This window comes from Pseudonaja textilis, chromosome 12, assembly GCF_049901715.1.
Source record: "Pseudonaja textilis isolate UNSWEBS1 chromosome 12, rPseTex1.2, whole genome shotgun sequence".
NCBI classification, from domain to species: Eukaryota; Metazoa; Chordata; class Lepidosauria; order Squamata; family Elapidae; genus Pseudonaja; species Pseudonaja textilis.
The window spans coordinates 944,124-970,735 of NC_142001.1; the positions used below are offsets into that span (position 1 = coordinate 944,124).

The window sequence follows — 26,612 nt, forward strand, 5'->3', positions numbered from 1 at the left end:
CTTACAAAAGGATACAGAAGCACAGTTGTAAATAGTATGTCATGCACATTTAATCATATTGGAGAGAGAAGTAAATTCACCTTTGTAGCTTCTAATGAGTTTATCTTTAACCTCAGAATATATGTTTCTTTCTGATGCAGGCTTTACAGGACCTCGGCTGTCGCAAGCTTGTCCTTCAGGTTGGCCGAGGCAAAGAGTGTCCAGATTCATTTAGCACAGCCACATTTACTCTGGAAGTGTTCAGATTCAAGAGCTCACTTTCTGAAGATGTTAAAAAAGCAGATCTGATCATAAGCCATGCAGGTAAAGCATCTTGGTACAAACATCCAGTTTCTTAGCGAACCTTTGCACACCCCATCGAAAAGAACAAAATGTAGGAGGATATTTTTTTATATGTGGAAAAGTAGATAATTTATTAATGTCTTTTATGTGGGGTACTGCCCCCTGGAAACAAATGTGAAGGTGGAATTTAAAAGAGAAATGTCTTGCGTTCAGGAGAGATACAGCTATAGAAATTTTATTGTATTTATGGTCAGTGAGCAGCTATAAACAGTCATGAATATGTTTGCAACCTGAAATGTCACTTATATCTAATATAAAGCCCAAATAATTTCAAAAAATGTTAGAAAAGAGTCAATTTGTTTTCTAGCCTTAGCCAAGCAAGGTATAGTCTGAGATATGGATTTGTACTGGTTTTTTATGCAAGACTAACTGCTAGTATATATAGGTAGAAACTATGTCAAATTTGTGGATGTTTATTTACTAGATTTATATCCCATCTTTAATTTCGCGCAATTCAAGATGAGTCCCTTCTTTTCCTGTGAGATAGGTTTGGCAGAGAGAGAGTAGCTGGCCCAAGGTCAGAGCCAGCTTTCATGCCTAAGGCAGGACTAGAATTCATTGCCTCCTGATGATTGGACCAAAGTCATCCAGCTGGCTTCCACACCTAGGGAGGGACTAGAACTCAGAACCTCCTGGTTTCTAGCCTGTCCCTTTAAGTACTAGACAAAACTGGCTGTCACTTCATAATCAAAAATATTTTTCCCAATTTCTTTTAACACAAACACCAAAACTTAGGTGCTATCTGGAGTATCTGCTTACTCATTACGAAATCCTATCTGCATTTATAAAATGCCCAGAAGTCAGTTGGTGAGTAATATATTAGTTTCCCTTAAAAGAATGCAGCCATTTTAGAACCCTGATCCACTTATAATTATTAACTGGCATGTCCAAAACATGGCTGTGACGAAAACAGGAGTAGGACCAGAATAAAATTGACTTCGTTTAATACTGTAAATAAGGCATTCCATGACTATTGAATAATTTTACCCTTCTGTAACATTAAATACAACAGTTAGAAAGCAAAAACAGAAAGGTTTCTTTATTGATTTGATTGAGAGGACAGGACAGGAAGAATATTTACACCCTAAGACTTTTGTGAGTAGATGGGGTGCTCAGCTCAAACACCTCTGCCTTATATTCTACACTTTCTCTTCAACTCATGAAATAATGCAATTTGGCCATGGGCAAGGGAGCCTTCTTATTTAATCCAAAAAGATTTGGTTCCCATCAGCCCATTTTTGCTGAACAGGCGCTGCTATGTCAAGTAGAATGATCTGGTGCTTTTGTTACAGGAGCAGGCAGCTGTTTGGAAGTTTTGGAAGCTGGGAAACCTCTCTTGGTTGTGATCAATGACAAACTTATGGACAACCATCAGTTGGAATTGGCCAGGCAGCTGCACAAAGAAGGACATCTCTTTTACTGCACAAGCAGGTATGGATTTTCCTAATATCCTTGGTTGCCGTGCAGATATTCTTGGCTCTTAAGTCAAAAAATATAGGAGCACAACAGTAAATTGCTTTTTATGTTTTTAATTTCATTGTTGCTGAGGTTGGTCCTTTAGTTATTTTAAGTTCTGAATTAAGCACGATCGATAGCTCTTCTTTGTGCTATTGCCATGGGGTAATTCCTCCAGTTTTTATTTCCTTTAGATATTTTATCCACTCTTATTTTAATAATTCAAGATGGTAAATATACATCCTTCCTCCTCCTATTTTCCCACAATAACAACCCTGTGAGGTGGGTTGGGCTGAGAAACAGGAACTGGCCCAAAGTCACTCATGCTTTCTGAGAACAGTTTTGAACCAGAGATCCTGTGAAGCTTCTCCTAAACCAGTAATACATTTCTTTGTCCTGAACCACACTATTATGAACAACCAGAGCATTACCTGAACTCTTAACTTTAGTCAGGATATAAATATTCTATTATTTAGTCAGTGACAACTTATTGGGATGTGTATTTCCTAACTAAACTGGTAAAGAGATGCTCTGACATTTTCTCATTCATTTTGCTCAGTTTTGGAGGAAAAATGGTTTTGTCTATGTCTGTCACCCAGCATTTTGAGCTGTAGGTGCTGAGTCAAGATTTGCCAACTTTTTGTAGTCCTTTGTCTATTAGCTGGGAGCTGTCCATGGTACCCCCAGGGACCATTTTCTGGACCTTCTTTGATGTCTGCCCTCTTGTGAACACATCTGATTCATTTGGAATGAATGTTCTGCTTGCGCATCATTACACAGATGATTTCATGAAGATCTCGTCTTCTGTTTTTTGAACTGCTAGAAGGAAATGGCTGGAAAGGAACGTTTCAAAGAGATCCAGATGATTTCTTTCAACCTAACAGCCAATTTATTTTGAAGCAATGCCAAGTCCTCTGTGCCATTCTGTGAGGGTTGAAGGTGGCAAAGTTGAAAGTAAAAAGTCTGGGACTAATTATATCAAAGCATGTGGTAAGCAGGCTCGACACCCAAATCAGAGAAACAAGCAAGAAGTTTGTTATCACATAAAGCAGGGGTGTCAAACTCATGCCGTCATAGCGGCGTCACATGATGTATTCGGATTTTTTTCCCACTTCACCAAACGAGGTGTGGACAGCGTGTGACACATCCGGGCCACAGGCCAGGGGTTTGACAGCCCTGACATAAAGGGTGGAAGAAATAGAGATTTGGGTTAAACCTTGGGGCTGTTACATATAGATGGTTTGATTTGTAATTTCTACAGTAACTGAGAAATTTATCAGAGCTTCATTGTATAAGTAGTCCTTGACTTATGGATCAGAATTTCCATTACTAGCCGAGGCAGTTGTTAAGTAAGTTGTGCCCAGTTCTATGACTTGTTTTGCCACTGTTGTTAAGTGAATCATGCAGTTGTTAAGCGAATCCAGCTTTCCCATTGGCTTTGCTTGTTGGAAGCTTACTGGGAAAACTTCAAATTTTAGTCACATGAATGCAGGACATTGCAAGCGTAGTAAACAGATGCTGATTGCCAAGCACCTGAATTTCGATCATGTGACCATGGGGATGCTGAAATGCTCATAAGTAAATCACTGTTTTCAGTGTAACTTTGAACAGTCACTAAAGGAGTGGTTGCAGGTTGAGGTCTTTTATCTATAATAAAACAAGTTATCCTTATAATGTGTCTTCTATCTAGCCTGAATTAGTTATTTATTTATAAAATATATAGGCTTGCCCACACCTTGATTTTAGAGATAGATGTATGCCATGCTCTGGTTGAAGCTGTGGCACAGGTTAATGCTGACATTGTTAACAAAAATGCAGGAATGGTGCTGATCTCAGAATGAACAGATACCTCTAATGGGAAATGAGCAGTGTAATAGCAGGGGGCGGGTAATATATCAACAGCCATATAAATAGAAATCAAGCTAGTTGAAACAAACAGAGATAGTTGAAAGAAGAGCAGTAGAACTTACGTTTATATACCACCCCACAGCACTTTACAGACCCCTCTAAGCGGTTTATAGAGCCAGCATGTTGCCCCCAACAATCTGGGTCCTCATTTTACCAACCTTGGAAGGATGGAAAGCTGAGTCAATCTTGAGCTCTATCAGGAACAAACTCAGGATGTGGGCAGAGTTTGCCTGCAATATAGGTAGTCCTTGGCTTACGACTACAATGGAGCCAATGTTTCTGCTGTTGAGTGAGATAGTTGTTCGGTGAATTTTGCCCCATTTTATGACTTTTCTTGCCACAGTTAAGTGAATCACTGCAGTTGATAAGTTAGTACCTGGATGTTACATGAATCTGGATTCCACATTGACTTTGCTTGTCAGAAGATTGCAAAAGGGGATCACATTCATTGCTTTAAAATAATTCTGAAATACATAAGGAACAGTCTTCTATGCTAGACTCTGTTTACGAATGGAAAATTTTGATGAATCAGATGTCTGCATGTGGAGACATGGTATAAAGTATTATTTCTGTTAAAGCTGATGAGGCAGGAACCAAGGATTCTGAAGCAGAGCTTATATACAGTATAAACAGGGAGCAAGAGCATTTTGGCTTTCAGGACTGCAATAAGTAAGCCAAAAGTGCAATGGCTTGAAAAACAAGGAGAGAAGGCCTGGAAATTGAATTGTAGAAGGTAATTCATAAAGAGATCGAGTCCTGGATTTCTTGTATATACTGTATGACTTTTCATGTATGACATTCAGCTTTGTTCAGGTATTTTCCCACGTCATTATAGTTGTGCTTTTAAAGTTGTAGCAACGTTTCGGCAGAATCTCATCTGCCATCATCAGGCTTCTGTATAGTGTTCATCTGTGAGTCAGGCTTTTACAGTGGTTTCAGATTTAAATTTGGGACAGCCTATTGCTGTGCCAGAATGTTTTTTTCTTCATCCTGATTGGTTGGGAGTCTTGGTCTGTGTTTATTGGCCTTGGAGTTTGCTGTGTTCTGCTTGATTGGTGTTTCTAGTATCTTCTGTCTGTTTTTTGGCTCTTTTTGTGTCTTGATTGGCTGGCAACATTGTGTTACTTTATTGGAGGCCTTTAGTGCAGCTTGGCTCCGGGTAAATGGACAGCTATCATTAGTTAGGAAGCTAGGTTTCATCTGGGTGCCTGGTTGGGGTGTGTTTGAGCTGGAGGTATCAGAGGGGATCTGTTTGTGCCCAGGTTTTTGCCTGGCTTGTGGTGTGGAGATTTTTTTGTTTGTGAGTGCAGGCTTCCAAATAATTGACAGTCTGGTGGAATCATCTCTTTTATTCATGCTGCTCATACCCCAACCAGGCACCCAGATGAAACCTAGCTTCCTAACTAATGATAGCTGTCCATTTACCCGGAGCCAAGCTGCACTAAAGGCCTCCAATAAAGTAACACAATGTTGCCAGCCAATCAAGACACAAAAAGAGCCAAAAAACAGACAGAAGATACTAGAAACACCAATCAAGCAGAACACAGCAAACTCCAAGGCCAATAAACACAGACCAAGACTCCCAACCAATCAGGATGAAGAAAAAAACATTCTGGCACAGCAATAGGCTGTCCCAAATTTAAATCTGAAACCACTGTTAAAGTCTGACTCACAGATGAACACTATACAGAAGCCTGATGATGGCAGATGAGATTCTGCAGAAATGTTGCTACAACTTTAAAAGCACAACTACAATGACGTGGGAAAATACCCGAACAAAGCTGAATGTCATACATGTAAGTACCCGCGAAAACTTAAGAAAACATATATGACTTTTCTTTTCTACAATAAATCTTTTCACAGTGAGCTTGTGAAATTTTGGTTCTGTGGGGCTGAGTTCCTGGACACCTGAAATTTCTTTCTATAGTTAGTGTGACCTTTTACAGTTTCAAGTTGACCACATAGTTCAAGACTATACGAAAACCAAGGAACAGATGTGAGAAAAACAAGTATTTCATGGTAATTTTGATGGGTTATGATGATTTTTTTCTTTTTCATAGGACTCTTGTGGAGATGCTTAAATCAATGGACTTGTCTACTCTGAAACCATTTCTTCCTGGACAACCAGAAAAATTTGCTGCATTCTTGGACAGCGTGATCAGCAGTTAACTATGTGGGTTATAATAAGAGAGCTGCCTTAACTGAAACTGGCATAAGATCGATGCAAGTTTACAATAGTATTTGTCACCTCCAATGAAATTAAGAATATAAGCTTTCATTCAACAAGGGTCAGTTTTTATGTAAACCAGCTGATGTTTTCCTACCGCATCTTGTAAACCTCAAATGGAGATGAGAATATACCGTATTTTTGGACTATAAGACACACTTTCCCCCGCAAAAGTGGGTGGAAATGTCAGTGCGTCTTGTAGAGTGAATATGGACCCATTTTTGGCCTTCCAAAGCCTCAACACATCCCATTTTTGGACTTCCCAGTGGCCAGAAGCACTCTGCAGGCCAAAAACATGCTCCAGTGGCCTCAGTGGGTCCCGTCTTCGGCCTCCTTGATGCTGGGGAGGGCAAAAACGGGACCCACGGAAGCAAAACACGATTTTTTTCTTGTTTTCTTTTTCTAAACCAAGGTGCATCTTATAGTCTGAAAAATACAGTGCATTGCCTGTCATATAAGGCAAAGAAGCCCTTGTCTTGGTTGACAAAGTAGACAAAGTGCCAAAACCAATCTGTTATGATATTTATGTTATGCAAACCCAGTCCCATTCAAGAAACCATGATTAAGCAGGATGATTTCCTACAGTATATGAACAAAACATACAATTTTTGAATTAGGCAATTATGGCTTGTTCAGTAAACCATAACGATCAATTTAATGTTTCTTTTATAAATGTATCAATTTAATATGAATAGCCAAGACTTTCCCATACTGTTTAAATGTCCAGATCCTGACATCATTATGCATAAAAATAAATAATTTCTGTGCAATCTATAAAGCCTTCTCTTGTTAAATGTGTGTGTGATTCTTCAGTTTGTTCACATTTTCACAATTTGATTTGGATCTTTTTTTCATGGAAACCATTAGCACCACACTGTGGTTGGATCTAAATATATGAGTTTCAGAGCCAGTCATTTTGCTTGGTCAGTTGGTTGGACTATTGGTCAGATTTGAAATCATGTTTGCTCCAGAGATGGAGAACCTCTTTTAATTGCCTGCACTTAAAGATCATTGGGGCCCCATGGTGGAACAACCAGCAGTAGAATCACTCCATTCCCCAATTCCTTATTTTGTGTCTTTTTCTCCAGTTTTATTCAGCCATTCCTTCTTCCTTACATTTCTGGGACTCTCACAGGTAATTATGGCTAGGGTAAATCTCTTGCCTCAATCTGCCCTAAGTTCAAACCGACTGCAAGCTGCTGGATTTTGTTCAAAGAAAATGTTTTCACGGTAACCTCAGCATGGCAGACCAGCAAGGAATATAAATCCTTCCATTCCCCACTATCCAGTCAGAGCTGAAGAAGCTTCTTGGATGAGAAGCAAAATGTCTTCAAAGAAAAAGCAAGAAAGTCCAGTTGCTTCTTGAAAAAGCACCTTTGGACACCATGACCTGGACGACTGAAAATTTCCATAGACTCTGATTTTTAACTCTAAGGAATAGCCAGTTTCTCATCCTTTGGGCTAAGATCAAGCATGAGTCACTCACCAATTACTGGAACCTAGGTCCAAGTTGCTGTGGGACCATGTAGAGAAAGCAACTTTGAAGCTCACATGGAGTATTACCACATGGAGCAGATAGGTTTACCCAGTATGTTGTCAAACAGCTGTCTGGATTATAATAAATCACAGTTACTAAGCTGAACTGTTTGAACCATTACTGTCTCTGAAAAGATTACAACCACTTTTACTTTAATTTAGCATGCACTGTTTAAAACAAGCCCATGGGTTACTTTACAGGACCCCGGTTTGCATGTAATCTCCAATCCAAGGAGACATCTGGTAACTGTCTAAGCAGTTCCCAGTAAATCACAGATAAATTCATCGTGGGAACACAGCTGCTAGATCAGTGGTTGTGTCAATGTGCAACACCTGGAGCCTCCATTAACCCAACTGACCCCATACAATAGACAAGCTAATTCACTAATCATAGAATATAGAATCTTAGGACTGGAAGGGACTTCAGAGGTCTTCTAGTCCAACCCTCTGCTCGAAGCAGGAGACATTTCCATCCCTGCCAAGGCCTCCAATTGGCCTGTCAAGCAGACTGGTCCGTAGAGTGCTCCCAAACAATAACCCCACTCTCCTCCCTACAGGTCAAGGCCACGCGGGGTTTCCTTCCCCATCCAGAACCTCAGCCCCACGAAACAGGATCTCAGCCACTCCGAAGCGCCTCGTGGACAAGCTAAGCGCGAGCTGCGGGCTTCCCACGTGCGCCGGGCGGGCAGGCGCGCGCTTGGCCCGGGTCAGATTGCCGACAGCTGAGAGCCCTTCTGGCCGCCGCCTCCCACCCCGCGCTCGCCTTGAAAGGGCCGGCCAGAGCCACACCCTCCTCCCCGGCCGCGCTCGACCCTACTCTTGCGCGTTGCTTCCCCGCACCCTTTGCCCGCTTGGGGATCCTCGCCTGGTCCCCGCCCCAGCGCCTTTTCCTGAGGTTGTGCTCACCGCAGCCTCGCCTGCCTGCCTGCCTGCTTTTCCCCTACCTTGGCCATGCAGAAGGGCTGGAAGAAGTACTTTGGCCAGAAGTCCCTCAGCGAGGTGACCATGGATGAGTACCTGGGTAGTCAGGGGCTCTACCGCAAGCTCACGGCCAAAGACGCCACTTGCCTCTTCCGGGCCATTTCCGAGCAGGTAAAGCCCGGGCTGGCCCTGGGGACGACGCCCCTCGGCTCTTGGCCCCGAGCGGGGCTGCGCTCCGGCTTTTGGGGTGAAGGGGGGGCGAAGCGCGACTCGGTAAACCGTGGGTACGCGAAACACCCGCGAGCAGAGACCGGCCCCTCCTCGTTAATGTTGGGTTTGGGGAGTCTCTATCCAAGCGGAGCAGCGGCCAAGCAGATGAAACCTAAGGAGCCAGACCTCCTTTCACCGCCGACCTCTTTGGCTTTAAGTTAAAGCCTCGAGTTTTGTTTCTGGTTTGTAAAAATGGTTGAATGCACCTTTTCCTCCTTGAAAGGATTTACCGGTTGCCCTTTAAAGAGAAAAAAAATATCCCAGGACAAATTATAGTAAATGAATTGGTTGGCCCAGATAGAAGTATTCTGTAAAGTATGAATTTAACACAGCCTGGTGAAACGGTCCTGCTGCTTTATTAAAACATGTCTAACTTATAAGCAACTTTTTCAAAAGTTTGGTTCCTACAATGGGTTATATTCAGACTTGGGTTGGGTTTGACTTCCTGTCTTTTGTGAAGCCAACTACCTTTGTTTGTAGTCCTAGTTAAATGATACATAGTGGCTTACCAATCTGCCATGATTAAAATGGGGTTTAGCAGTGTGAACACACACAAAGCATTAAGAAATGGTGAAGTTGGTGCATTTTTCTTGACCTAGCACCCAAATTGATTTGTTGGGCCTAAAACTCTCAAATTAGGAAAGACTAGTGCCAAATGTAGCACATTTCACACTTGTTATTTTGCTGCAGTTGAGCAAATGATAAGTTAATCAGGTCCTTGTGCAAAGGCTGGCAGAGTTTGTAATCTTATTATGGGTTATTGTTTGTATTTCGGATCTGAGCTATGGAAAAGTATGGTGCGCTTGCTGGGTTTTGCCTGGACTGCAAGGGAATGTAACATTTATAAACAAACATTCAACACTTAAAAAACTGGAGCAACCCGTTTGAGTAGCTAAGGGCTTGTAGCCTCTTTTCCATCTGAGTTCCATGGACTACTCTGAGATGTAATGGGTCTCTGGGAATAATTATGAATGCTCTAATGCAGTGTTTTGCAACCTTAGCCATTTTAAGAGATAGGGGAAACTCCCAGAAATACCTACTGCTGGCTTGGGTATACTGAGAGTAGAAGACCACACCTCTTAAAATGGCTAAGATTGGGAAACACTGCTCTAATGTAACCATTTATGGAGTATGCATAATGCTTGACCCCTTATCTAGCTAATTTGAAATAACAATGCATCTGCCTATTTTGGCTAGAAGTGACCCAAATACCATTTATTGAACAAATGTATTCTGTACAAGATCTAAACTGTTTCAGGATATCACCAAAGATTAAGGCTAAACTTGGTAAGTGTGTATGTTTTTTGATCCTTGAATTTAGTATCAAATCAAAGGATCATGCTTTATTTGTGCTTCTGTTTGCAAGCTCTTAAGACAAGGAAGCACATTAATCACATTCCAAAGTTAAGTTGAAGGATTTCCTTAACATTGTTTTAATCTTTGAATATTTTAGCAAGCATTAATAACTGATGCTTCAGAACAGAGATGTAATTTGCACATAGCTCTATTCCACTTCATGAAACTGTAGTTGTTTCATTCTGCCCTAAATTTTAATTGATATATCAATGGTTTTAGGTTTATGCTTGTCAGATTCATCACATTGCAGTCAGAAATGCTTGCGTTTCCTTCATGAGGAAAAATCAGATAAATTTTGAGTCTGTGAGTATATTTGTTTTTGAAGTATGTTTTAAAGTATGTATATAAACCTCTCCAATCATATATACATTTAATTTATACATGTTTGATTTTGAAATATATTTAAGTGGGGAATTGAATTCTAATTTTTGTTATATAGTAATTTTCTTAGCTGCTCAGAGTTAAGTGTCAGGTAGTATTGAAGTTTCATTAAAAATTATGCCAAATCATTTCAGAATGTAAGATCTCTGGCTGCTTTCTGAGCTTGGTGGTTTTCTTGCAGACTTTTCACTACCAAACTAGATAATAACATGAGTGCTGGAGGGGAGGGGATTTGCATTTTAGTATGACTAAAAACACTTTTAAACCCATTTGCAGATATATGTATAGGCACATACATACTTTATTGTGTCAGATCTCCAAATCAAGCCACTTTGATTTAGTGAGTTGTGTCAGTCTTTGGTGGCAAAAATCAGAAGTCTGTAGCATCTTTCCAAATGTTATTAAAAGGCACAAGTTTTTGTGAGCTGTAGCTCCCTTTATCAGCTGCAGAAAATAGTTAGCCACTGTCTATTTGATGAAGGGAGTTGTACCTTGCAAAAACTTATGTTACCTGGAAAGGGTGTTAAAGGCTCCTGATATTTTTCCATTATAGATCAGCTAAGTTCTTCTCCCACTTTATTTAGTACTTTCTTCTATGTTGCAACATCTGATAATGTATTTACTGGGATGTTTCAACATGCAATCATACATAGGACACAGGCACAAGTTTTGTTCAGTTCATGGTTGCTATCACCCTGTATAAGTATGAATCAGTGGTGGCTTTGGAGCGCAGTGGCTCGACTGGTTGGGATGCTGGGTAGGAGGTTAGGAAGCCCATCTTTGAAACCAGAGAGCTATTCTGGGGCGGGGTTGAGCTCTCGTCTTTCACTCCAGCTCCTGCTAAGGATATGAAAGAAACCACCGACTGGGTGTCCCCAAGGTGGCAGTGATATCACCAATTAATTATTTCAACCTGGAAGTTCTTAGAGCTTCTAACATGGGTGCAGAGTTGTGGCTTTCACCAATTGGTGGTCTAAACATGAGTTGAATGTTTTACTCCGAATTTAGGATATTGGATAAAAGCAAAATCATTAATTGCATTCCCTTTCTCCCTTTTCAAATCAAGTATGTGGAAGGCTCCTTTGAAAAATACTTGCAACGACTTGGAAATCCCAAGGTAAGAAAGATTTGGCAAATATGCTGTAGCTCATCAGAACAGCTAAACAGAAGCCCCTGAAAGTTTAAAGCAGTGTAAAATACAAAGTTGTACAAATAGTCCTCAACTTACAACCATTTGTTTAGTGGCCATTCAAAGTTACAATGGCTCTGAAAAGAGTGGCTCATGACTGGTTTTTCACATGAAATTATTGTACAGCATCCCCATGGTCAGGGATCAAAATTCAGGTGCTTGCTAACTGGCATCTATTTATGATGGTCCCAGGATCATGTGATCACCTTTTGTAACTTTCCAGCTGGCTTCCGACAAACAAAGTAAATGGTGGGGCCAAATTTGCTTAACAATCCCACAATTTGCTTATCAACTGCAGTGATTTGCTTAACAACTGTGACAAGAAAGGTTTCAAAATGGGGCAAGACTCACTTAATAACTGTCTTGCTTAGCAACAGAAATTGAGAACTGTCTGTATGTTAGGGTTTTCCTTTACTAGCATTTAAATTCAAATTGGCTTTGTTTAGGCTAGAGATCATTTTTTCCCAATCCAGATGGGTTATATTTTCTTTATTAGTTAATGATATATGTACATACATATGTATTGTCAGATACAAGCAAGGGTCTTATCTGGAGAAATTTTTTTGCAGATTTTAGTCTTGGAAAATAGTAATAGTAACTTCAAAAGTGAAATGTAGATCTCTCTTTTTCCACCAAACATGTTGAAGTTATCTTTTTTTGTAAAAATATGGAAGTTGACATCAATTTTGCTACTGTATTTCACTTGAGTTATAAAATTAATACATTGATGCTATAATGCACCTATTTCTTTTGCATTTCTGTGTGACTTTTGCTCCTTTAAGAAAATATATATTTCAATTTACTTTATGAAAATGCTGATATCCTGCCCTATTTGCTCCAGGGAGTTTTGGGATATGTGATTGAAAAATACTGTAATTTTGATCAGGTGACTGTAGGTACACTGCAACAGTTGTGTGAAGATTGGTTGTAGGTAACCTTTTTCCAGTACTGGTAATAACTTTGAATATTCACTAAACAAATGGTCATAAGTTGAGGACTATCTCCAATGTAACCGATGTTGGATAGTCTAATTCAGGGGTGTCCAAGCTTGGCAACTTTAATACTTATGGACTTCAACTCCCAGAATTCCTTAGCTAGCATGGCTGGCTGGGAAATTCTAGGAATTGAAGTCCATAAGTCTTAAAGTTGCTAGGTTTGAAAACCTCCTGGTCTAATTTGATTTAATCATGTAGCTGCTTGGTTTGGGAATCACTGTTGTGTTTGCATTTTTAAGGAGCCCTCTGTGTGGAATGTGTTATGGCAATCTAATATGAACATTAATGCTTGTGTTATTAACTAGATTGAGGAGTAAATGAGGACTTATGTTGGAGTCACCCCAAAATTGTTATTTTGCGAAGTAGTCACTTCATTTTTCTGCTGTTAAACAGGAAAGTGCTGGACAACTTGAGATCAGTGCCTTCTCATTGATCTATAAGTAAGTACTATATTATAATGTCAGAACATGATCTCTTCATATTATTTAAATTATACATCCTGTAACTTAATAGAAGCACAAGTAACCAAAGAAAGTATTCATCATTTATTCCGTCATAGACATTAAAGAGTTTCCACCATTTACAGCTCTTAGCAGTTATAAAAATGATCTGAATCTTTGTTGGAATAGGACATAAATCTATTTGGCAGTTACTAAACAGTTGGCTTTAGCAGGAATTTATTGGGTCTGTCTAAAAAGCAGCATAACTCCATTTTCCTTGATTGTTTGTGATTTACATGCTGCCTTTTAAATAAGCTTTTTCAAGACAGAGTACAGTCAAGTACCATAAAAATACCATAAAACCTGTTATCTAAAATTATAAATTAAAGGCTAACTAATAGAAGCAGTTTCCAAGGCTTTTGTAAGCATTTAGCTATCATATTAAAACTGCTGAGACACTTTATCACAGTAAGAATGAAGACCAAAGGAAAAAAATACTGAGTTGATAGAAAGTGTAGTAGAACAGCTTCATGTATGATGGGGGTTGGCAACGTGTGGCTCCAGAGCCGCATGTGGCTCTTTGGGCCCTCTCCCACTTGCTCCATTCAGTCTCCATTGATAAGCAAGGGCTGGATGTCTGATCTGTTCCCTCTATAGTCCACTATAAACTCCTTGGTCTTATTGGTGTTGAGGACCAAGTTACTCTCTCCATACTACGAAAGCAGCCATCTACCTCATCTCAGTAGGCAGACTCATCCCCCCTGGAGATGAATCCCACCACTGTTGTATCATCTGAAAATTTAGTAATAGTATTACTAGCGTGAGTGGGAATGCAGTCATGCAGATAAAAAGTAAGAGTAACTCAACATGCAACCCTGTAGTGTACCAGTGTATCATACGCTTTGAAGAAAGATGATTTTTTTTTTTTGTCTACGGAGCTTCGGAATCATCCATGTCATAGTTGTCCCAAAGGTGTTTTTTCAAGAGGCAACTGAACTTTCTAGTTTTTCTTTGAAGACGTTTTGCTTCTCATTCAAGAAGCTGCTATAGTTATGAACTTCTCATCCATTGGATGAGAAGCGAAATGTCTTCAAAGAAAAACAAAGTCCAGTTGCCTCTTGAAAAAAACATAATTGGGACAACTTATTTTTTTCCTGTCTCTTATCTTTGCAATTATCTAGCCGAGACTTCATTCTTTATCGGCACCCTGGAAAACCTGCTTCTTACGCTACTGACAACGGCTTTGAGGATAAGGTAAGCAAACTTGACCTATAAGGGAAAAAATTAAGGTACCACTCTATGCATTAGATGATATGCAAACCTGTTGTTTCTAGCTTCCTCAAGTACAAAATCACTTCAGCGAATATAAAACTTTTTATTAATTTTCAACTCCTAAAATGCTTGAAACATACTTGAAGTGAGACATTTCAGGAACTTTTTTGCGATAAACAATCCAGAAAAAAAACCCCACAGATTCCCTTTGGTAGCCTTAGTGTGCATTGTGTGTGCTTGCAGGTATAATTTTGAGAGGAAAGAGTGGCCACAGTTTATGTATCATGGGAAGATTGATGAGAACAGAAATTGGCCAAGCAACATTTGGAATGAGGTTTTTTTGAATTTTAGTCCAACACTTTTACTGTAGTTATTTTTATTTTACCCATATAATGATGCATAAGAACTTGATAAAATGAATTGGTTAACTATTACTAATATAATAGTAGCTAGAAAAAATTTGCAGCCAGTGTTTTTTTTAAGTTTTCTGATCTAGAACCACCAGAAGAAAGTATTAATTTTTCCACAAACCATGTGACTTTGTGCCCTGCCTTCTGCCTTCTGTATAAAAGGTTTATATGATTCATATTTTCACAATTATAGTGAAAATGTAAAGTATATACCATCCCTTTAATTTTTATTTGCATCTGTGATACAAGAATAGTATAGTAAAAATAGAATTCTATAGGCTATTTTAGTCTTCTAAGGTGTATGAATATTTAAAAAATATGCTACCCCCTTAATACCACACCTTCATCATATCCAAATAACTAAAGTAGGGCACTTATTTAACAGATTAATGGTGTCCTGATTTAATTGGACAGCTCTTGTGATATATAACTGAATATGTTCACAATCATACAAATCAATTTATGACACAAAATAAGTGTTTGCAAAATGTGCTTCATAAATAATATAAGAGCTATCATACATTGTTTTTCTTTTATGCATAGACATAATTTTAAAAGCACCTTTTTATTTGAACGTAAATCATTTTTGCATTTAATCTACAAATGACATTTAACTTCTATCACCATACTGTTCTGTATGGTGATCAAAACAACACATGTTTTCATATTCCCAGAATTATTTTTAAGGTAAGATTTTTGCCTTTCAGATTCTACTGTGCTGTTCTAGCAATGGTCATTATGATTCTGTGTACACCAAACAATTTCAAGCCAATGCTGCAATCTGCCAGGGTAAATAAAACATTGTCTTTTCTATCCTACCACTCTGTTTTAAGTAGCATAATAATAAATCTGTCCTGTGTGAGATGTTTGCTAAGAATATCCCAGAAAGCCCCTATTTTTAAAAGCATATTGTCATTATCAGTCATCTAGTTGCGTCCGTCCCTTGGTCACTCTATGGAGCAGCACTCTCCATCCCTCTATCTTGCATATTTCTTCCTTCAGATCTGCCATGGTCATCTCAGTGTCATCCTTTATAATGTCCAGCCAGTGAGTGTTAGGTTGGCCCCTTCTCCCTTTTCTACTGATCACTCGCAGCATGATTGGCTTTTCAAGTGAGTCAGCTCTCAAGACATGACCAAAGTATGACAGCCTCTGTTTGGCAATCTTGGCTTTAAGTGATAATTTGGTAAGGTTCAGTCTAGGACCTTCTTTGTTGTTATTTTTTTCAGCTCATGAGATGCATAACAGTTGCCCTCCAGCACCACAGTTCAAAGGTGTCCACCCTTTTCTCCTATCTGCCTGTTTAAAGTCCACATTTCACAGCTATAAATAGCAATTGGAGAAAAATTATTGTGTTAAAAAGTGTGTTCCAGCTTATAAACTTTTTATAAAGGTCAAACCCTTTATTTGCCTAGCTGTCCTTTATGAAATTCTATATAAGGATGTCTTCAAAGTGGATGAAGAAGAATTGAAAACTGCCCTTGAGATGTTTCGAAATGGGGCTAAGAAAAACAGAAACAGTGCATCTGTTGGCAGTGAAGATGCAAATTTTGATTGCCTTCCTGACAGGGCATCCAGAAATGCTCCAGAAAAGAGGTATGCTTTGAAAATTAAAAAGTTACAGTTATAGTCTCAGTAGACTTCTTGAGATGGTGTTCCAGAGCATCCTAACATGTCATGCCTAAGCTGGGAAAACTCAGAGGATTGATGGTCAACACCTTTGCTACCTTTAGCACAACTAACTGTCCCAATTCATCAGTCTTCTTCAGTAGTCAGCCAAAATTATTTTTTCCAATGAATTCTGGAAGCTGCTCCTTAACAAATTTAGGGAGAGGACACACTGGGTGAAAGAAAGTTGCTATCTGGAATGTATCTAGAAGTAAAGGGTGGTATCAACCCAACCCCACCAGCCAAGATTAAGAAAGCCAGAATTTACACAGCCTTCAGGATGGGTGGGATGCTACCGGTTCTGCCCAGCTGTATAGAACCGGTTGCAACAGACACTGAACCAGTTCTGTGTCTGCTGCTGTTTTGGCCCACTGGCCCACCCAGGCACTTACCTGTCCTTTATTTCCTGCTTTTTCAACCTTAGCTGCTTTGTGTATACACATGTCCATGTGCACGCAAAACATAATCACTGAACCGATAGTTACATCGGTTGAATCCCACCCCTGCTTCAGGATAGTATCTTGAATGCTAATTTTAGGGTAGATATAGAATCTTACAACTTCCAAGAGAAATGTCCCAAACTCATTTATAGTGACTTCATTCAGGCCATCTTCCTAGCTTGCTCACCATCTCAGCTGAGTTGCTGTTTATAAAACAAGCCATCAACTGACTTTGCTCCTCTCATTTGTTGATGGCTACTTTCCCTTCCTTTCCCTTCTTGCAGTCTCATGGATGGAAACTCTTCCATGGATGGAAACTCCTCTTTCAAAGCTGCTGTCATCAAGTTGTTTTTGTAGGTCAAATTCTAAATCCAGATAGTGACACCAGGGAGATGTTTCCCAGATCATTCAACACTGGGTGGCACCACAATGCTGCTGCATTTTGCTTTTCCTGCTTCTGGGTTTCAGTACTGGACAGTGATGGATAGACGGTTTGCTTTTTTTTTTTTTGATCTGATGTGTCTTTAATTGTTTAGATTGGAAGACTGGGTCAGCTTTGATTCGGCCCACCCAGCGGAGGAAAAATGCAAGCAAGTCACAGAGGAAGGAAAGGTTTGACAATTTTCAGACAAGGAGATTCCATATGTGCATCTATGTAGCATCTATGCAGTCATATATGTAGCAGGAAGCACAGTTTCATGGCTTCTTCCTTTTAACTTTGCCTCTTCTTCTGATACTACGCTGCTCTGGTTGAATACTTACATGTCTAAAATGTTTAAATTTGGCTACGGGGGAGGCAGATTTAAGGGCTGGGAAAATAACATCTTGGAAAACTATACTTAAGGTGTCATAAACATACTTCTGGCTTTCTTGAGCTGGGCTACCTAAATGGGGAATTTAAATATTCTGTTCTTAAGCCTTTCCTGTTCTACAGAGAGTTTTTTAAAATGCAAAGTCTCCTTTGCCATGTCCCCCCTTTCTCTGTATGTAGTTTTTTCAATACCTTTGCTTCTTTTGATATAACATATAATCATAGAGTCATTCTCTTAACTTTTTATCACTCTGCATTAAGTTGTTGTTTGGATTTGAATTAATGACAGGTAGTCCCCAAATTACAACCACAATTGAGACCAAAATTTATGTTGCTAAGTAAAACATTTTTAAGTGAGTTTTGCCCCATTTGATGACATTTCTTGCCATATTTGTTGATTGCTGTTCTTAGTAATGACTTGTTAAGTGAATCTGAACTCCCCATTGACTTTGCTTGTCAGAAGGTTGCAAAAGAGATCACATGACAACCATCATTAATGTGAATCATTTGCCAAGCATCTGAATTTTGATCACATAAGCATGGGGATGCTGCAAAGATCATGTGTGAAAAATGGTCATAAATCACTTTTTTCAGTGCTGTAACTTCAAATGGTCACTAAATGAACTGTTGTAACTTGAGGACTACCTGTATAAGAGGGCTCTCCAACCTTGGCAACTTTAAGACTTGTGGATTTCAACTCCCAGAATTCCTCAGCCAGCATGACATCTGGGAGTTAAAGTCTACAAGTCTTAAAGTTGCCAAAGTTGAAGACCCCAGAACTATAACATGACTTTGCACCATTCAAAATAGGAGTGATGCAAACTCATAATGTAGTTTATCTAAACCTGGATAACTTGGGCTTCTCTGCTATTTGCCTTAACCCAAAATAGTGGCTGTTTTAAGATTAAGCAACCCTTCAGGAAATTGAGGCAGGATCCAAGACTAGGAATGAGAAATCAAAGTTGCTCTACTCTTATTTTACTGTGTCCTGTCAGCCTGGTATAGAGGATTATTTTTGGAAAAGGGCTCTAATCAGGTCACTATGCACATATTTTTCTTCTCAATAGAATGTAAGTTCACACATACACATTGAAAGTGAGACTAGCCAACTATGAGTTTATGTAGTTTACTGCTTGTATGTGTGAAACTTGTATGCATGTCTTGTACCTGTGGTTAATACTGAACATAGTTTAACCTAGGACTGTTTAACCCAAACTATGTCCTTTTTTAATTTTGTGGTCATTGGCTATCTAGTTATGAACAGAATTCCCAAGAGGAGAGGACTGCTTTGCACTTTTGTCTCCAGGATTGGAACAAGCTCTAAATTATTTCGAATAAAAGCAATTAAATTAATTTGTCTCCTAGGAGATTACTGAAGTATAAAAATGCCTAATCAGTTGTTCAAGTTTTTTATTCCACTTTTGTTGCACTATTTGATATTTATCTTCTAATTGCCATGTGCAAGTTGAACTTCACATATTCTTGGGTGGTTGCTCACCCTAGAACATGGGAAGTTTAACGTGCATGTGGCAATTAGAAGATAAATATCAAATAGTAGGTGCAAAGTTTAAACCAGTAGATAGGTTTGAGCATTTCCTTTACAGTTGGCAGGTTAAAAGCAGTTGTAGCCAGCAGTTCTTCTAATTTGCTCCTCTTCAACTTCACAGCCTCCTGAAAACCCAAGGATGCCCTTTCCCTACAAAGTATTGAAAGCTCTGGACCCTGAGATCTATCGGAATATAGAGTTTGATGTTTGGCTGGAGAGCAGAAAAGGTAGTCTTGTCTTATGATTCACTTTGCACTTGAAAAATCTGTTCCATACCTTTGAACTGGATGGCTGAAGTCAAGCAATAACTGGTAGATGTTGTGTCCAAAAGGACGAACACAGCTGGCCTAGCAGCTGAATTCCCAATGTACGCATATAAAATTCTCATGTTAATAATTTGCTGTTTCCTGTAACAATCACAAAGTACAGCTAAAGAGTTGTTTGTCATGAAAACATGTCCCCTAAGCTATGTTGGGCTTAATAAATGCATAGTTCCAGTGGACCTTAGATTTTCTTCCTGGGTTCTGGTTGGTTAGTTGACAAGACCCACCGCAAAACCTACACATGTGGGCCATGTTTCATATGCAAAGGAGTACTCTAGTTTATACATTAGTCATCCTTGAACAGTCACCCTTGTTCCTAATGTAAATCATGTGCCCGTGGGGATGCTGGAAAGGCTATAACTATTAAAAATGGTCATAAGTCACTTTTTTCAATACTGTTGTAACTTCGAACGATCAAGTGAACTGTTGTAAGTTGAGGTCTACCTGTATTGGGAGTACTACCCTAGAAGGTAGTTCTTGGAAATGCACTCTTAAAACATCTATAAAGCACCAGATGAGGGAATTTGCATATACCCAATAATATATCAAAAACAGGGTGGGAGATGACAGCAAAAAAATAATTCTTATTTTGGAACTATTTGACTTATATTTTCCTTTATCTAACTGGAAACAACTAAGTGAGAATGAAGCTTAGAAGTTTTAATTATGAAGTTCACAGTAACCTATAAATAATTTCATCCTGTCTGTATTAGCTCATCTATTTGTTGTACAAGGAGTCCTTGTTTAGTGACTTCTTTGTTGAATGACAGTTTGCAGTTAAAACAGTGATAAAAATATATAACTGCAACCAGTCCTAGTTGCTGGTCCCAATTGTCACTAAACAAGGGCTATCTGTGCAGCCTTCTCATTTCTCTCCCCATCCCCAATTGTTGAATAATGAATCCCTAGGCAGTATGTGAAGACTTCTGCATTGGGGAAGGCTGTAGAGATGTAATATTCATTGGGTATGCATAATGTCCTTGCCAACTGCTGCTAATATCAGGAAAATAAGCCAGTTACATAATATTATTTTCCATGCAAAGCATTCTGTAATCAGATAGCATCCATGGATGCTTGATAAATAGCTTTAAGTTTTCTTTTGATCTTCCTTTGTAGAACTTCAAAAAACAGATTACTTGGTGTTTGCTGGAAGACAGTACTATTTAGGAGACAAATGTCAGGTTAGTGCTTTGTGTTTTTTTAGTAAAGATAATTGTTTGAAGTAACTTTGGACAAGTTCCTGGTTTCTGATCCTGACCTAAATTTCTCATTTAAAAGTACTTTGACAGAAGTAGGAATAGTCTTCAGTTAGTTTTCTGAGCTTCCTTATTGTATAAGAAGACCTCAGTTAAATTGAGGCTTTGTTGAGGTCTCCTCTTCATAATTCCACTGACTCCACTGTTTTATCCCCAATTTTCCACTTTATTGACCAACAAACCTTAGAGATATGTGTTGTGCAGCGTCTTTATTACATTTAACTTGATGAACCCTTTAGGGCCTATTGGAAAAATGGACTTACTATCATGACTTACTAGAGTAAACAAGTATAAATCTTGAAAATTTATAGATTTGCTCCATCTTGTTTCTGTTGATTTTGATGTGAGAGAACCAGGTTTCTGTGGCTCAGAGAATAAGGCTATGCTTTCTATGTCGAAGGTTCCATACCACAATCTTAATTCTGAAATATGAGTTTGATATCTCTGACCCTAGAATAACAAAAGTTTCTAATTATGTCTCTTGTTTTTGAGAAAAATTCCATGTATGGACTATTTCTTGATACATAAATTTCTGTTTGGCTTGCATGTTCTTGCAATCTTTATCCCAAATTAGGTGAGCTCCATTAGCTGAGATCTTCTCAGATCTCACTGGTGCTAAGTTACGGACCTGATACCAGTTCCAGTGAGTTTTCAAAAGAAACATAAATTTAACTTCCGATAAATCTTTATCCTACTTTATAAATGGGTTTTGCATTATCCCCGGACATTATACTACTTTGTTTCTGTGACTGCAGGAGAAAGAGGTGACAATATTTTCTGTTTTCTCCTCATATAATTTTAGTGCTTAACAGGGTTATTTCTAAAATGGTTCTGGCTTCTATCAAAAGCGTGTGTGTGTGTGTGAGAGTGGTGGGATTCAAAAATTTTTACCAGTTCTGTGGGCATGGCTTATTTGGTGGGTGTGGCTTGGTGGTCATGTGACTGGGTGGGAGTGGCCAACTTGACATCACTCATGTCAAGTGGTGCCTTGCCTGGCCTCTCCTTGTCTCAAAGAGATACAATTTCCCTCTCTATTTATTTACTACTACTGAACATCCAAAAATACACTATTTAATCCTATGTATATATGCCACATGTGTACAAATAGATTACATAGTATAGTGTGTGTATAGACCCACAAAAAGATATACTATATATACTGTGTGTATGTACACACACAGAGCTCTTCTAAAACTATACACATTCAACCTCATTGTGTTTGAAAAAACACACCCATAATCCACTTTCTGCCACACATTTAATTATAAGTTCTGCACATTAGAACATTGCACATGTCTTCAGACTTACTTTCATAGCCTGCACATGACCGTTAGACCCAGGAGATGTCATGGATTGAGTAAAATGTGGTGAAACTCACTTAACAACACTCTTGCTTAGCAACCAAAATTTTGGGCTCAATTGTGGTCATAAGTGAAGGACTATCTCTGCCTTTCTCTGCATGGCAGCTTTGTCCTAATAAACTCCTCTGCCAATTTTCCTCTCTGTCAGAGGCACTATAAGGTCTGGCAGCACGCTTAAGCCAAAAATGAACCAAAACAAAGACTTAAACGGAGGCTTGCCAATCAAAGAAAGCAGGCTTTTATTTTTTGATTAAAATTAAAGATCTGGGAAAGAAGTTCAAAGCACATCCTGCTGGAGCAGGGGGTTGAACTAGATGGCCTCCAAGGTTCCTTCTAACTCTGCTGCCCTATGATTCTGTAAGGATCTGCTGCTGGAGCAGGGGGTTGGACTAGAACAGGGGTCTTCAAACTTGACAGCTTTAAGACTTGTGGACTTCAACTCCCAGAATTCCTCCTCCAGTCTCGTTAGCTCAGGAATTCTGGGAGTTGAAGTCCACAAGTCTTAAACTTACCAAGTTTGACTAGAAGATGATCTCTGATCCCTTCCAGCCCTAGATTGCTGTGCTGTTTCAAAGAGTCTTCTGAAACCAGGGTTTGTGTCCTTCCTTCCTCTCCTTTTTTTCTCTCCCCCCCTCCCCCCCGCTCCTTCCATGTATCTATCCATATATCTCATTCACTTTCTCCTCCCTCCCTCTTTCTTTCTTTCTTTCTTTCTTTCTCTGTCTTCCTCCCATCCTGTTTTTCTTTGTCTATCCCTTCCTTTCTCTCTCCTTTTCTTTCTTTCTTTCTTTCTTTCTTTCTTTCTTTCTTTCTTTCTTTCTTTCTTTCTTTCTTTCTTTCTTTCTTTCTTTCTTTCATTCTTCCTTTCCTTTCCTTTCCTTTCCTTTCCTTTCCTTTCCTTTCCTTTCCTTTCCTTTTCTTTCTTCTTTCTTTTCTTTTCTTTTTCTTTCTTTCTTTCAAAAGGTTTTTCTTTATTAAACAAACACAAACATAAACAAAAAACACATTAAAAATATTGAACATGGTAAAGACTTCCTAACATCAATCTTTGTCATTACTTTGCTAAATCCAATAATAATTTCCTTATCGTATTTCCTGATATTAATTCCTAACAGAAGGAACTCCAGTCTTATGTTCTATTTTCGTCCCACATATTTCTTCCAGCCCTTTATGTAGTTTATGCCAATATTTTTGGGCCTCTCTGCAATTCCACCACAAATTATGATAAGTTCCTTTTTCTTTATTATATTTCCAGCATGTGGGGGAAAGTTTTGAATACGTTGTTGCCAAACTCGATGGAGGTATGTTCCATCTATAAAATAATTTGTACAGATTTTCCTTAAATGGTATAGTTAAAGTCATTTTTTAATTTCTTTTTCATAATAATTGCCAATCATCTAAATTAATGCTATACCCAAAATTTTTCATCCATATCACCATTTCCTTTACTTTTTCTTCTTCCAATTTAAATTCCAATAAGATATATTTTTTTTATCATCATCTCCTCGGTTCCTATAAAAAATTCATCTAATTTTGTCTTAGTTTTACTAATTCCCCACTCTTTCTTATCCTTTAAATATTTCAATTCTTTCTCTCCCTTTTCTCTTTTCTTTCTTCTCTCCCTCTCTTTCTCTCTGTCTCTCTCTTTCCCTTTCTCTTCCTCTCTTTCTCTCTCCTTCTAAAGCTAGGAGAGGAGACTCACCTGAAGCACACACAGGCTTCCAAGTGCCCGGCAGAATTGCTTGTTACAAGGGCTCTTCCCAGCCAGTCTCTGATCCCATGTTGCCCGAAAAAGCCAGCAGGCAAGGCAGGACTTCCTCCCCTCCCACTTTTGGGGCTGGGAAATTCAAGCGAGGTATGTGCTGCAGCCTCGCCACCCCCCCCCCGCCAGCAGCTCTGGGCTAGGCAGCTTTCCCGACTGCCTGAAACCTTACCTTCCTTCTTTCCACACCGAAAAAAAAACACGTGGCGGCTATTGGCTTCTTCAAGCAGTTTTGTTGCACTTCTCCAATGTGCCACTGCTGTATCCTAGCCACCGACCATGCAGGTCCACCCCATTGAGCCCACTGGTGCTGCACTCTGAAAGAGGTGGCTGGAGGTGACTTTTTTCGGTCCCCAGCCCCTCCTTTTTCAGCACAAATGGACCGCTACTCCCCTCCTTCTCTGCCTGTTTGTTCTACATGGCCGAGGAGGAGGAGAGTAGTTGGCTGGTTGGGGGAAGCTTCTGGCGCTGCAAAAGAGGTGGCTGGAGGCGACTTTTTTCAGTCCCCAGCCACCCCTTTTTCAGTGCAACTGGACTGCTGCTCGCCTCCTTCTCTGCCTGTTTATTCTATAGGGGCGACCAGGCTGGAGGCGTGGCCAGCAGGGGTTGTCACCGGTTCAGCGACCCATGCCAAATTACTGCTACCAGTTCGCCTGAACCGGTGCGAAACGATTGAATACCACCTCTGGTGTGTGTGTGTGTGTACGTTACTAGAAAAGGACACAAATAAAAAATCCTCTGCCTACTATTTTGATTTACATCTACCGTCTCATATTTACACATACTGTCTATATTGATTTACATATACTATACATACGTAGATATACATATACATAACATATTTAAAAACATATTTTTAAATATTAATCATATCTAAGAGGTTGCAGTTCAGCCATTTCATAACATATGGATTCTTACAACCTGATACCTGCTGTAGCAAATGTCCAGGGCAGAAAATATAAATTAACTTCAGATTATAAGCAGTGATTACAAAGTGTGTTGGATCTAAGGCAAGGCAAGGCTGAAATAGCTTTCAAAAATGAAACACATCAGTTCAGAAGTTGAGTCTGGCTATTTTTACTTTTTGGCAGTGCGGCTGTGGAAAAACTCAAGTATTCTGAGTATCTCTTTGGGTTCAGTTAGCGTCTTCTTTTTCCCAGGTACGGCTAGAAACTGGGGGGAAATATTACAATGCCCATATACAGGATGTGGGACAGGATAATATGGTGACCGTCTTCATTGAAGAGCTGGCAGAGAAGTATGTATCTCTTTCCTTTTAATCATGTAATTGTATTCATTGGGAGAGCTATCGATATCACAGTTTTAGCTGCGAAATCATGTTGACAGTGTTATAACTAATACTATACAAAATTGATATCTCACTTTCCATATTATTTCCTCAGATAGGCTGGGTTTAATTTTTTTTACAATATGGGGGATTCAGTTCAACAATTTCTAACATGAAAAGGTTTTAATTTTATTTCCCAGGCAAAAGTGTGTTGAAAATGAAAGCTTTAATTTTTGTCCTGGTGTAACCTTGTTACTTAAGCATTTAAGACATAGTCTTATAGAACCTTTAAAACAATTGTATTTATTGAATACAAACCAGAGTTCTTCCTACTAGGGATCTCTGATAAACATTTTCCTAAAAAGACGAAATATATAATAATTCATATTCTAACTGCGGCCAGATTAGCATTTGCCCAGTGCTGGAAATCATCCCATTTACCTACAGATCAATTGGTCATTCAGAAAATATGTGACTGCGCAGAAATGGACAATTTAACCATAGCTCTTAAAAATAAAGAGTCTTCAGCATTTGATAATAATTGGAATGCGTGGTATAATTGGTTATATCAGAGATAAACTGTTCAATGAGCATAAATAAGCATAAATAACCATAAATAGTGATAAGATGTGTATATTTAAAGTAAGGTAGGAGAATTGGATCTTGTAGACTGTCAAAAAGAATATCTGTCTGGTTTTAACGTATTTTCTTTTTTCTTCTGTCTCTTTGTTTTTTTTCTCTCTTTTATACTTCTTTTTCTCCTTTTTCGGTCGCAAGACTGAGCGTTTTTTCTTTTTCTTTTCCTCTCTCTTTCTCTTCTTTCTTTCTTCTTTTTCTCTCTCTGTTTCTTATGTAATGTTGTTATGTTATTTTTTTAATTGTAAATTCAATAAAATTTATATATATAAAACAATTGTATTTGGGGGTTGTTTTTTGGCATGATCAAATGTCTTGCGATCCATGAAGCTTTTGTGATAATAAATATATTAATCTTTAATATATTTCCTGATTCTTCCTTTTTTGTTTGAGTTCTCTGAAAACTCAACAAATTATAGTATTACAAAAGAACACAATATGAAACCTACTAAGAGAATAATACCTGTAAGTAACTATAAAAGGGGAAATGGAAAGTTCTCTGACAATTTGATGAAAATGGGCTTATTTTTACTACCGGCTTGCAGTTTTGGTATTTCTTCAAGCTATTTTACTTAAGTTAGTATATAGCCTAATGAAGAGAAGGCTTGGAGGTGACATGATAGCTGTCCTCCAAGTTTTGAAAGGCTGAAACGGGAGATTTATTCTCCATAGTACCTGAGTGCAGGAGAAGAAGCAATAGGTCAGAAGAAGATGCAACCTGGAACTAAAGAGGAATTTCCTGACAGAGCAATTAACCAGTGGAATGGCTTCCCTCCAGAAGTTGTGGGGGCTCCATCACTGCAGGCTTTTAAGAAGAGA

General features: G+C 38.9%; 1 protein-coding gene across 1 annotated transcript in view; it reads left to right on the forward strand.

Annotated features, from left to right (window-relative positions):
* The window catches only part of ALG13 (ALG13 UDP-N-acetylglucosaminyltransferase subunit), a 62,759-nt gene that overhangs the window by 2,103 nt on the left and 34,044 nt on the right, over positions 1-26,612 (forward strand). Inside the window, exons 2-15 of the mRNA XM_087941270.1 lie at positions 141-303; positions 1,635-1,773; positions 5,766-5,869; positions 8,364-8,560; positions 10,235-10,318; positions 11,463-11,513; positions 12,974-13,020; positions 14,202-14,274; positions 15,410-15,491; positions 16,118-16,298; positions 17,347-17,422; positions 19,289-19,394; positions 20,607-20,671; positions 25,030-25,127. Of these exons, the coding sequence (XP_087797396.1) occupies positions 141-303; positions 1,635-1,773; positions 5,766-5,869; positions 8,364-8,560; positions 10,235-10,318; positions 11,463-11,513; positions 12,974-13,020; positions 14,202-14,274; positions 15,410-15,491; positions 16,118-16,298; positions 17,347-17,422; positions 19,289-19,394; positions 20,607-20,671; positions 25,030-25,127 (1,466 nt within the window). The remainder of the gene's footprint in view (positions 1-140; positions 304-1,634; positions 1,774-5,765; positions 5,870-8,363; positions 8,561-10,234; positions 10,319-11,462; positions 11,514-12,973; positions 13,021-14,201; positions 14,275-15,409; positions 15,492-16,117; positions 16,299-17,346; positions 17,423-19,288; positions 19,395-20,606; positions 20,672-25,029; positions 25,128-26,612) is intronic.